The sequence below is a fragment of the Apostichopus japonicus genome, chromosome 9 (genome assembly GCF_037975245.1).
Source record: "Apostichopus japonicus isolate 1M-3 chromosome 9, ASM3797524v1, whole genome shotgun sequence".
Lineage (NCBI taxonomy): Eukaryota > Metazoa > Echinodermata > Holothuroidea > Aspidochirotida > Stichopodidae > Apostichopus > Apostichopus japonicus.
Genome location: NC_092569.1, coordinates 6,800,766 through 6,813,386, shown reverse-complemented (window position 1 = coordinate 6,813,386; position 12,621 = coordinate 6,800,766). Strand labels below are relative to the sequence as shown.

Sequence of the window (12,621 nt, the reverse complement as noted above, 5' to 3'; positions counted from 1 at the left end):
ACATGACATTTTTTGCTATTACTATTGCCTTGCACAAATGTATTAATACACAAATGTATTAACACACAAAAGTATTAATATTCTGTGTGCATTCCGCTCCACTGGATGTTAACTACCGGCTGTTGCAGACTGTGACCAAACTTGTAGTCTGTGTATATCTTAATATTTACAACTCTAGCCAAAATGTCCTATGAGACAATGCTCCACAACCAATGGAAATGACTGTAACATATGCAGGCCCACTAAAAGTGAGCAAATATGCCCTATTGGCTATTGCTTTCAGGTAATCTACACAACCTTCCATACATTATTTTACCAACAAAATAATAAAGGTTACACCAAAGCCTACAGCAACACTCAATACGTACATCAACTAAACACTAACTTTGACAATACGAATCGAATACTAATTTTGTGAACATGTTTTACTGAACAGTGATGTTGGGAAGTTGGGAACAAATGCTATAAGAGTGAGACTAGTATAGCCTGCACATCACACTGATCCAGAAATGAATGTAATCAATATGCTCTTACTCTATGCTGATGCAGTTGTGGATCCTGCAAAAGGTCTCAAAGATCAGATGTCTTGCATTTTCAATGAAGTCATCTAATAAAGCCACCAAGAAGAAGTCATTCGTCAAAACCTGCCAAAAAATAAATAATACGCAGAGCATTACTTTTCATTCAGACTTGTAGCTGAAGCATATGTTAGTATAGGCTCATTAATGTGTATGACAGAAGACCATACATGGGACACAGTGCAACAGAAAACGCCAAGGAAATCAACAAATTAGTAGCAGCTACATTTCTTGTTCAATTTTCTTCATGCTAAAGAAAGTGCAAAAACAACATGTGATACCTCATGAGGACTGCAAAAGAAATGATTTGTGTACTTTTCATACCTAACTCCATTGGTCTTATTAGTACAAAATAAAATCATTATTTCTAATGCAGGTTGTTCTCAAATTTCCTATGAGGGTTAGAGTCTCAGAGAGAAATGTTGGTTAAAGCACCTTGCAGGGGTAGACCTTTCACTATACTAGATGAAGAACAAGATGGGCAGGTTGGGCAGCTTGGGTACTCAAGCCTAAGGCCTTAGGAGTCTTCATACCTGATAATATAAGCTTGTGGGTGGATTTTCTTGTTTTCTGTTGGACCTATTGCATTCTTTCACCGGTTGTCTTTGGTTTGTGGGCTCTCTATTAAGAACCCCTGTTCTACCAGATTACAGTCATTTTACGACAATGAACTTTTCATTTTCACATAAAAACTTACAGTATCATTACTTCACACATCTTTGAGCAAACTGGTTTTGGGAGTAAAATAACATAATTTCAATTTGTGTGAAAACTGGTTTCTTTAAGAAAATGAAAACAAAATTATATAGATAAGCTATTAAATTGGTATTGTGACTGTTTTTCCTCTTATCTGGTTCAACAGCAAGCCTTAAACTGAATTGTAGCACACAGCACTCTATAATTTCTTCATTGTGCAAGGGCCGTAATGATTAACATATGTCTGTAAATTTGGATGCTTTCATCTCCCTTGATTCGCCTCAATTTGTGGATAACATTAACAATGTGAAAACTACTAAAATATTCCACAGCATGCTTTGTGCTTAAGCTGACAGCAATAAATTAACATTACAATTGTATACATCTGCAATGATGTAACTGTTTAAGTGATTTGATAAACAACCGACGGTTGGACATATTTACCGTTTCGCATTCTCTCAACTTCTGCTGAGCCATGTCAAAATCAAAGTTGACATAGAGACACTCTATAAACTCTGTAATAGGATCTCTGTAGGTGTAAGTTTCCTTTGGAGAAAGAAAGAGAACAATGTATCACAAAATTTAATGGAAAAAACAATGATATTTCTCTCTGATTTTATTATCATCCTTTAAAGATAAATCTAATGGTCCGGTCACACTACAGCGATATTTTATCGGAAAACGGTCCGATTTTTCCGATTTTAGGCCGAAAAGTGAGGTTTGTGGTAGTGAATGTAATGAACGCAGTGGATTATTCGAATACCTACTCCAAATCTGAGGGGTTCTGGAACGGACTACATTCTGAAGTGACGTCACATCGAAAAACGATAAAAATCGTAAGAGAAATCGGATAGCTTTCCGATAAAAGGAAACGGAGTCAATATCAAAAGTTAGGAGAGGGCTATTCCACATCGGAATGGCTCAACAGATAGCAAATCAGGTCCTTTATCACTGTGGCTAGAAGACCCGAACGAAAAACTGGCAGTTTCAATTCCTCCGGGAAAATCGGATAGTATTCCGATAAAATATCACTGTAGTGTGACCGGGCCTTTAAACTTGATAGAGAAACTTGTGTAGTATTATGTTGAACCTAATCAGTAACAATGAAAACACTGTTAAACCATAAATACAGATTTCAGCAATAGACCTACCATGCAACTGAAGAAATAGGTAAGCATTACTACCCACATTATGACTTATATACCACTTGGAAAAAAGATTTGGTCAATGGAGTAACAAGGAAACCCAAACTACTGACAAATAACAACCTTCCTAAGGTTAGCAAGACATGAGGGTACTTCCTTGCAAATTTAATATGTGACAGACTGTCTTTAAGAAACATTCAAGGATAATGTAAACTCTTCAACTGCATCTGTGACATAGAAAAGTTGTCAGTTAATCACACAAATCTGTGGATCTTTGTACAGGTTTTTACTAACTTAGAATACTTAGAACCTTACTTAGAATAAAGAACTGCATTGAGTAGTATATGCTAATGGAAGGAGATTGTTCTCCACGGGGGATTAATGTAGCCGTTATCACAGAATATCTAAGTCATAATATTAAACTTTTCTGTATAATCTTTGTACAATGAAGAACCATAAAGCTTTGCAGGATTTATCAAGATAGACACATTACACTGCTTTTGATATGTACATGATCACAAATTTGCCTTCTCAGGGCTTTTATTATCCATGCTCAATTAGCAATAACTACACACTGGAGACATATTATGAGTTAGTCTATTTTAGATTAGGTTCCCGCACGGAATTCCTGCATATACAGTCAGAACAAAGGTTTTTAAGCTTAATCACCATAGCTACAGATGAAATTAACAATAGACCAGCACCGGTGTCAATTGTTCTGCAATTTCATAAAAACTTGTAGATTATCCAGTACAGAAGGGGTCAGACGTAAGCATTTTCAGTGAGTAAGGTGAAAAAAATCTGGAAAACGTTGTATTCAGTATTGGCAAAACAAAATCCCATTGACCTAATCGTAAGGTTAAGAGTTTGATGGATACAAACGAGTTGTAATATATATACCTGTTGTATGACTTTGACAAGGTCCTTCAGGACTTGTTGTCTCTTCGTCTTCAAGCTTTTGTTGGTGATAACTGCTGTAGTCAGATAGCGTAGAATGTGTGGGCATGCTGTCTGAATGGCATTCAAGTAGCTGGATAATGGGAGTCGAACAACAACAAAAGAATGAATTTCGGTCAAATACCAAACTGAATACTCAGGACAGGTGAGTATAAACCAGGGTTGTCCAACCTTTTGCAGAGGAGGGCCACATGGAATGATGATGATGAAGGAGGGGGCCGCATGAACCCTACACTCGATTTTTTGCGCGAAGCCCAAGGCAACAAAATGTGAGCACTTCGCGCGGAGTGCACTGATTTATTTTCCTTCCTGATAAAACAGATGAATAAAGTCCAGCCGCCCCCCCCCCTCCGCTGAGAGAGTGTCACACAAACTGACCTGTATGCAGTTTTTTGGACCCAGAAGGTTCGAATGATTGATTATATAGCTTCAAATTGTTATCAATAAATCTGCTCACTCAAATTTCGCACCGTAGAGCATCTCTGGCGGGCCGGACGCAACCCTGCGGCGGGCCGGACTGTGGCCCGCGGGCCGTAGGTTGGACAACCCTGGTATAAACAGTACACTACAAAAAATGTTCTGAACACATCATAGATACAACTCAAATTAATGGAATGAATATTTGGTAAGGTACTGGTGGCAGAGGGGGTACAGAGGCACTAGTGAGAGGGGGTACATAGGCACTAGGGAGAGGGGGTACAGAGACACTAGGGAGAGGGGGTACACAGTCACTTCCTGTACTGAGGGGAATAAACAACTGGTCTGTAAATATATTAATTCAAAAATAGTGGAAAAAATTTGTGGTAAGAGCAGGTTTACACTCCACCAACTCAGCTATCCAGTCATTCTTTGCTGGGGTGGCGAGTCAGAAGTATCTAGAACACCATGTCACCCTAGGATCACATACAACACATACAACAAATGAAGCCACAAAGGGTTTATATCTCAACTTGTCTGTTGTTTCTTTACCAGATCATTATCATCTTAAGGAGCAAAATATCGATATAAGTATTACGCATTCATTCAAACATCTGTAGACTGCATAAGGCATTTCATGGGTTGGTTGGTTATGCTCTGACAAATACATCACATTTGAAATATTATCATTGTGAAACGTAACGAAAGACAATTTTTCAGCTGCTTTGAAGTTTGCTTCATAATAACTGCACCGTCCACCTGAGAATTTTGTGTTTTCACTCTACATCAGATTATTCTTTGATTTAAGCATCAAGACTCTGAAATTGGAAGACCAGATCGATGCCAAGGCACCGGTATCTAAACAGTTCTTAATATTACATGGACAGCAACAATGCATATCTAAATGAATAATACTGACTGTGCTTGGTAGAGGAACCTCTCAATGATAAACTCTCGCCCCTGGGGATGATTGAAGTAAACAAACAGACTCCAATGGATCAGCCAGTTCCTCTGCTGTAACATCTGAAGAGGTGTTGTAAACGATTGCTGGCAAGAGAGACAAAATTAAGGAAACAGTTCTCTCAGTGAGGGGGTTCTCATTTCATGCTTTCACTCGGTTATCCGAAAAACTAGAACGCTGGAAAATACTTTAAACCTCATGACAAAAACAGGCAATTGATATGCAGTCCTTCAGGACTTTGAAACTTAGATCGCTGTTAACCCTAAATATTCTTTTAACCTACACAAAAAAACAATACCATCTAAGTAAGTGACCCTTTAAATGATTCTCCCATCAATCGTTCTGCCCATGTATGTTTCAATTCCAATTTATACACAGACATGATACTAAAATTAATATAAAAAAAATTAATAAATAAATAAAAAACTTGCACAGCATAAAGATGAATTATGGTCCAAAACTTACATTGGAGTCTATCACTTCTTGTAACCTCTGTAGGTCTTCCAGTGATGCATCCCAATTCTGCATGAGAATCTCTGAAGCAAGTTTACCCCACAGAGAACTGATAGCCCGCTTGTCCTCTGGTGGGACCTGACAAACAAATAAAAGCCTTTGTTGTTTGAAGGAAGTATCTACCATTGTACGTGTATAACAAATAACACTCATTTGAAAATCTACAGAGCCTATGATGACAAAAGGTCCTGAATTGGTCAGAGAGATAAGGGGGGGGGGGCAACTTACGTAGCAATTTACAGCATTATTAACATGTGCTTCAGTGTAAAGCAAACCTATCACCATCCACTGGACTGTGCGATGGAGATTACTTGTGAGGACATGTATTCATAAGGGATTTATCATAAATTAACATGTTTATTCAAACTCAAATACAAAGACTTGGGCAAGTCTAAATATAACTTCAAGCGACTTATCCGTGATTTTATTACAACTTGTGAACACTGTCGACATTCACTTTTTAAATATGAAAAGAAAAACAGAGAAAGTAAACCTTAAATTACCTCCTAGTTGGCACTATGACATCACAGATTGACAAAGAGTGCATAAGATACCTCAACAAAGGAATAATGTTTATCTTCAAAACATTGCAAAACTAATCATCTTTATACATGTACATGGTAATATATTCAGGTAGATTTTAGTCATATCCTTCAATACATGGAGTTTAACAACCTGAGTGGTCAGGTAACATTACCTACGGACTTACCAGAACTCTGTGGAAGGATAGGTATTCTGTTGCTCCAGTGTAATTGCCACATTCATATTGGAATTTAGCATAGGCGTAGAGAGTGTCCAGCATTTTCAGCTTAAACTGCGAATGAAAAGGACAGTCTCAACTCTCAATGTGACTAGGGTGCAGAGAAAGTTAAATCTCTCCAAAGTTGCCAACAGCTGCTAAGAATTCTTATAAAATAATTGGGGCAACTCCAGACACAAAATTATAAACAAAACATGTTTGCATGCAATAGACAAGATGATTTCATAAAGTTTCCCAACATACCTATCAACTATATGCATAATGAAAAGTGTGCACATTGTGTAAATCTGTAGTGATTCTGTCAAACACTGTATTATGTATTATTTTGTATTACATGTTTTATTTTGTATTATTGTATTTTATTATTATTATAATATTATTTTGTATTACATACAGTATAATGTATTATTTTGCAATCATGTATGGCATCAAAGAGACTATGGTCTCATTGCATAATGTGTCAAAGTCACCAGATTTGAATAAGCAATTTGTCAACAAAATGACAAAAAATCATAGTTTTTGAGTAATTATAGTTATGCTGCCAAGCATGATTGTCCTTTAAACCCAATGTATGCATGCTATGCATAAGGATAAAAGGCTGCGAACATCACCAAAATTACACAATCTTATCAACGACTGTGTGAAAGGCATCCCATATACTCACATTGTGTTCCTTTTCTAAAAACTGGAAGAGATCCCTGCCGTCTCTCGTACTTTCAATCTGTTCCACGACAGTCTGATCCTCAAAGATCTTGATGATGGGCTCAGTCTCACTCTGAAGTTGTTTCAACTGGGTCACAACTGAAGAACGCTTATCTCTCAGTGCTGTAAGTACATAGATACATAAAGAAACACTATACATAAGAATCATGGAGACATTCAGCACAAATTATATAAATCCTACAGGCAAGCCTGATGATGCAGAAAAGAGTCCTACTACTGCAGTTATACCAAACAGACCCCTCCAATAATATCACAGCACTCTTCATAACCATCATGAACGAATGAATTTAACCGAAAGTAAATAAGAAAGCACCCTTCTCCTTCTTGTACAGTGCTATCCATTTCCAAGAGTACAGTATTTACTGTACACTATGCAGCAAATTACATTGTTCGCTATTTGGTTATAAGTATAAGTAAGACTTTATTGCTCCATAAAATCGGAAATTTCGATACTCGCACAATACAAAAAAATACAAAAATATATATAAAACTATATTCATATTACAATTAATAACTAAAGAAGGTAAGTGAAAAGTCACACACAGATTTGAAGGAGAAAAAGGAATATTTGTTTTAATGTGTTGGTGGTTAAAGGTTCCTGGCTAATTGTATTAACAGAGCAACTACATTATCATAGCTGAAAGTCTTCCATATTATCAAATCAAACAGATTGCATCTTGTTTTGGCAAGTACAGTAATGTAGAGTACTCATTAAATACTCACTTTTGGGAACTTCTTGGTTTGGATAGAGTTGTCTGAAGACATCCATAGCAAAATCAACCTGATGAAAAAATACAAAGATAAGAAGATCTGAAACATTCAAAAAGTCAAACTTTCATCTGAAATATTTCATCATCCATACTGAGTGAATATTGATTCAACTTTTGGAACAGAAGCTAAAACTATATAGACCTGTGACTTTTCATAAAACCAGAATGAATACTAGCGCTCATACAAATAAAGCCTTACCCACTGGATAATGTAAGTTTATGTTTGCTTTGGTATCTTTGAAGTGAGGTTTGTTTGGTAGACAACAAGTCAATTTTTACAGTTTGAATTGCACTGAATGTGTCAATGGTTAACCTATTTGTTGTTTTGCTAATTATAATATTATTCATTATACTAAATGACTGCTCAATACTGTACGTGGCCCTGTGAATATACTAAGTGCTGCTGAAATAACAGGCTTCAAAAGCTGGATACTTCTTAAGAACAGATGACCACCACTTGTCAATCCTCACTTCTACTTCAGGCAAAGATTTATCCAGTTGAAGAGCTGAAACTTGAAGATAAACACTGATCTTTTTCAGAAGGTGTTAAACCAATTTTCATTGCCTTTGTTAGTTTCTTCAAGTATTCACCAGTGAGAGAAATGCCCTTGTGCCTAAAGATCCACAGCTGATAGCAGTTCAAGCACCTGCTTCTTGAGAGGGAGGGGGGGAAAGTTTCGCCTGTAGATACAGTACACTGCTGCATCTTTGTAAGCATTCTTGACCTTTGTTAGGAATGCATGCATCCTTGAAGACTCCCATCTGAAGAATGACTGTTTCTCATTTTGTTCCAATGAATATTTGAGAGTGTTTCAACGAGTGATCATCACTGATAACAAGCTCTGCCAGCTGCTTTGCTTTCAATACAGATAGTTTTTCATGAGCTTTACGAAACATGCCAGGATATGCCTTAATAGTTCTGTTAGTTCATCATGTGCTCTGTAAACAAGTTTTGTAGCAAGTAGCACATGTTGGTGATCCCTACTTCTCATTGGAATAAGAAAGGACTGATTTAGTATGGTGGCTTGGAGAGGTTTCGGAGCAAAATGAAGTGGCTATGTACATGCAGTTCTGTTGCAGGCATGCAGTTCCTGTTCCAAAGCAGAGACGTGCGCAAAGGGGAAGGCGGAGAAGGGAGGCACGGTCCCTACCTCCATCTTCACCGGAGAGAATTCTTACATTCAGTCAGGGAGGAATTAGAGTTCAGTGGTGGATACCCCCAAAGTGGCCAGACTTTTTTTCTTATCAAGGAAAAGGGGGTAAAAAAGGTTCTGCTTGCCCCCTTGGGCCCCTGTGAAAGAACGTTATTGTAGCTATGCCCCTGAATCAGACCGATAGCTCCTTGATCTTGGCCCATGGACCTTTCCTTAAAGGTTGAAACACCTTTCATTAATCAGTCGAGAAAATCTAGAATTTCCCCCTTTCAGGTTCAGATTGTCCTTGAATTTTGATCCAAACACATTATACCAACTGAGGGTTTGTGCTGAGCTTCTGATGAAAACCATTGACTTCCACTGGCCAATCACTTCCACACAGAGAACAATTTCTAGTGAACAAAACAAACAAAATTCTCTACTCACCATGTTAGTATTACTAAGAAGCTCCAATTTTCCTTTGAGCATGTCACCTTCATTGTAAATCTGTTAATAAAGGTAAGTCCAAAAATTAACATTGCTCCCTCTTTTGAAAGATGATGTAGAATGAATCTATCAAATATCAATCTATCAAATATCAATCTATCAACATCAATCAATATTGTGGAGTGTTAGCTCAGTGGTTAATGCCGGTGCCTTTCAATCATAAGGTCCCGGGTTCGAGTCACTCCAAGATTAATGTATGTTGTCCAGTTACAATTGTGCTTTCAGAGGGCTTTTAAGCACTTGCTAGGGCGAATCGCCTGTCGCCCCCCCCCCCTTATTTCTGACCATGTTGCAATGTAATGTAACGTAGGCCATACAGATATTATATTTAGTACACTGGTAGTGCGAACCATCGTAGTGTAGGCAATGCATCAGTGCCCGTGCACGTTACGTTATATGATTTAGCTTTACAGCAAGCGAGCTAAATCTGTATGACTGTATAGAAAAACATAGCTACGGTAAAGTTAACGATCGCTAATATAACATTTGTAAGCTTAACATTTGCAACTATTTACAAAATGTACATTAACTCTGGTCAGAACCAGTAGCATGGTGGGCTCATATTTGACGCACTTTAGGATTTGATCAATGAGATCTATCAAGGAAAAACCCAAATCACTCAACTGTATGCATTTTTTATATGTGTAGTTCCTCCGAAATGTAATGATCTCAAAATATTTATTGTTCTGTGCCTACGCAACGTACAATTGAGCAGAATTTGACCATAAAACGTCTGCCGTGTCAAGTTCTTTCACAACCCAAAATTGACACATTCGTCGATAAGCTAGCTATAAGTATACATCCATTGACTCTGGATGCTGTTTGCTATGCTCTGAGCCTCTAAGCTCAGACAGGTGAGGTCCCAGAGAGCAATGGTATCATCTTGAGGTAATCTGGGTTATTTTTAGGGGGCAAGATAAATTTCCAAATGCCAAAATTACGTGTAAAACTGGGGGGAGGGTGATAAAAGCTTTAAAAAAAACACACTTTGATCAGCACATACCTGAAATGGATTCAAACCCATGAAATATGCAACTCTGCAAAAAGTTTAGGTTGCCTGCTTTATCATTGCTAGTAATATTTGATGGTGCGTCAATTACGAAGGTGTGTCAATTATGAAGCTTTTAGTTTTACTTTACTTTTTAGTTCAAATGGTGGTGGCAATTTGAGCAATGAAACATAGGCCTTGCATCTGGAATGCTATGGGTATGCACCCAGTGTCCTAGGACGGTTTCAGTTGTTTTCCGCATACGTTACTTTCCGCAAATTACTTTCCGCTGAAAAAATTCTTCTGCGGAAAACACTTTTTTTTCACTTACCTGTACACTATATTTTTCCTCAATTTTAGGATACCAAATTCAGGCAGGATGATTAAAATAACATGAGAAAGTATCAAAGAACGTTGATAAAGGATGGTTAGACTGAGTTCATGTCAGAAAAGTTAAGCTGCTTATAATTTACAGGAGGCTTGGGGTGTTTGTAATTAGGGATTATTAAAGAAGTATGAGGCGGTGGGCGGATAAAAGGGCAAAGGGACGCCCGCGTTATGAAGGATTGAGTATCTAATAAAGTATTAAAACTGCGATCAGCATAATGATGGTTTGAAAAAAAGTTGTAAAAGGCAGTATCTTTTTGATTTTCGCTGGAAATGGCTGTATAAGGGCTGTTTTAAGACCCGAACACGCATTTTGCACCACCTTTCTTACGAGTTACATCTAAAATCATGGCCGATTTTAAAAATTAAACTTGTGCTTACAGCCTAAGCTAGTGCTTACAGCCTAAGCTACAACATTAGCTATCCTAATAATAATCTAGTCTCGAAGCTACATTTTATCCTGTTACAGTCAAATCCTATCTTCTCCATCCTCCTAAATCCTTCCATGTGCCTAATCATTTCAGTAAGTCATTCTGTTCCTCCCAAAAAAACGGTACTTTCCGTTGAAAAAAAAGTTGTTTTCCGCTGACAAATTTGTCAGCGGAAAACACCGTTTTGTTTCAGCGGAAAGTAACGTGTGCTGAAAATAACGGTATCCTAGGACTTGTCAGCTACTGTACAATGTGTGTTTTATCCTGGAGAACTCTTTTACCATGTGAATTCAAACGGTCTCACGTGTGAAGTGTTACTGTTAGGCCTAGTTACAACTCAGGGATGAGACTGAGCCGGGGAAAAAAAATCTGAAATTTATTGATCGCCATCCTGGGGGAGGGGTTTAAGGGGAGGGGGTGTCCCCCTCCCCTTTAGAATTTTTTTGTCAGGTAAGGAGGGCTTAAATGCAAAATGGTGGACTCTAGATGGAATCTATCACATCACGTAACTCGCCAAAAAATTGTGGAATTTCTGCTTGTATAATTTATCCATTAGCTTTTTTGAACCAAAAAAAGGGCTTTTTTGCTTGCTTTGTGCTACTTGATTCCACCACTGGTCAAATTCGGTGTTCCTTCCCTTCACAGTCCAGCATGTTCGGCAAAAAAAAAAAAAAAATTAAATAAATAAAAAAATAATAATAATTAAATAAAAAAAATAATAAAAAACGCGAATTACGAGAAAAAACGCGAAAATGAAAAAAAAAAAATCTGAAATCCGCGTTTCCGCGGAAGAGTCTCATGCCTGTACAACTAACTTCAATATGCAACTTAGCTAGGTTACGTTCATTGTAAAAATGGATCTGACTTCCAATTCCACAAGGTCCAGGTAGAATTTATGAATCGTGTACAACAGGCCTTACTTTTAGATCTTAGCCACACATTTCCTGTTGGGATGTGCAGTTGTTACTGCAACTTGCAAGTTTAAGGTTTGCTGAAGTTTGGCTCATGCTATTTATTGGCTCCATACTATCGTAAAGCCAAGCTATCCACATACTGTGAAAAAATAGACATTGTTCTATAAAATAATGACAATGTCTGGACATAAGTTTAGGCTAAGTGTTGCTCAGTAGTGCACCTCACTGACAATCTTATTTTACACCTCCATGTCGTCTAGCATAGGGCTTCAGGGCCTTACTATTTTGAACCTAAATCCAATTTATCAACCCTGCCCTACTAACATGGTGCGTCCTGGCATGTGAGGAATCTTCCACATAGGCCTAAGTCTAAGAAGTCTCTAGCCTAAATTACTCTTCCGCTGTCTTGTACACTTTGTATATGCACAACACACGTGCGGCTATGCCAATACATCCTACCGTACAAATCTTGTATCTTAGCTTAGCCTAGCTTACAAAGGTCAAAATTGGGGAAAACATATGCCCGGCATAGATTATATCGTTCAGTTGTGCTCTTTGAAACAGACCTGTTTGGCCGAAAGGAATTCCAATAGTGGGAAAACAAGATGACGGTCAAGATATTGACCGATTTTTCTAGTCAAATCGTAGTCAGCCATGGCTAAAATTAGTGTTTATGGAGAAAAGTTGGACGGTAATGTACCGCGAAGTAATGAATTAATACATGTGAATGTACACATATAA

At 37.7% G+C, this 12,621-nt stretch overlaps 1 protein-coding gene across 1 annotated transcript in view; it reads right to left on the bottom strand.

The window, feature by feature from the left end:
* The window catches only part of LOC139973230 (eukaryotic translation initiation factor 3 subunit E-B-like), a 19,608-nt gene extending 6,987 nt beyond the window's left edge, over nt 1-12,621 (bottom strand). Inside the window, exons 1-10 of the mRNA XM_071979765.1 lie at nt 12,447-12,621; nt 9,101-9,160; nt 7,474-7,531; nt 6,692-6,852; nt 5,977-6,081; nt 5,220-5,345; nt 4,713-4,840; nt 3,320-3,449; nt 1,719-1,820; nt 535-644 (exon numbers count right to left, since the gene is read on the bottom strand). Of these exons, the coding sequence (XP_071835866.1) occupies nt 535-644; nt 1,719-1,820; nt 3,320-3,449; nt 4,713-4,840; nt 5,220-5,345; nt 5,977-6,081; nt 6,692-6,852; nt 7,474-7,531; nt 9,101-9,160; nt 12,447-12,536 (1,070 nt within the window). The 5' untranslated portion in view covers nt 12,537-12,621. The remainder of the gene's footprint in view (nt 1-534; nt 645-1,718; nt 1,821-3,319; nt 3,450-4,712; nt 4,841-5,219; nt 5,346-5,976; nt 6,082-6,691; nt 6,853-7,473; nt 7,532-9,100; nt 9,161-12,446) is intronic.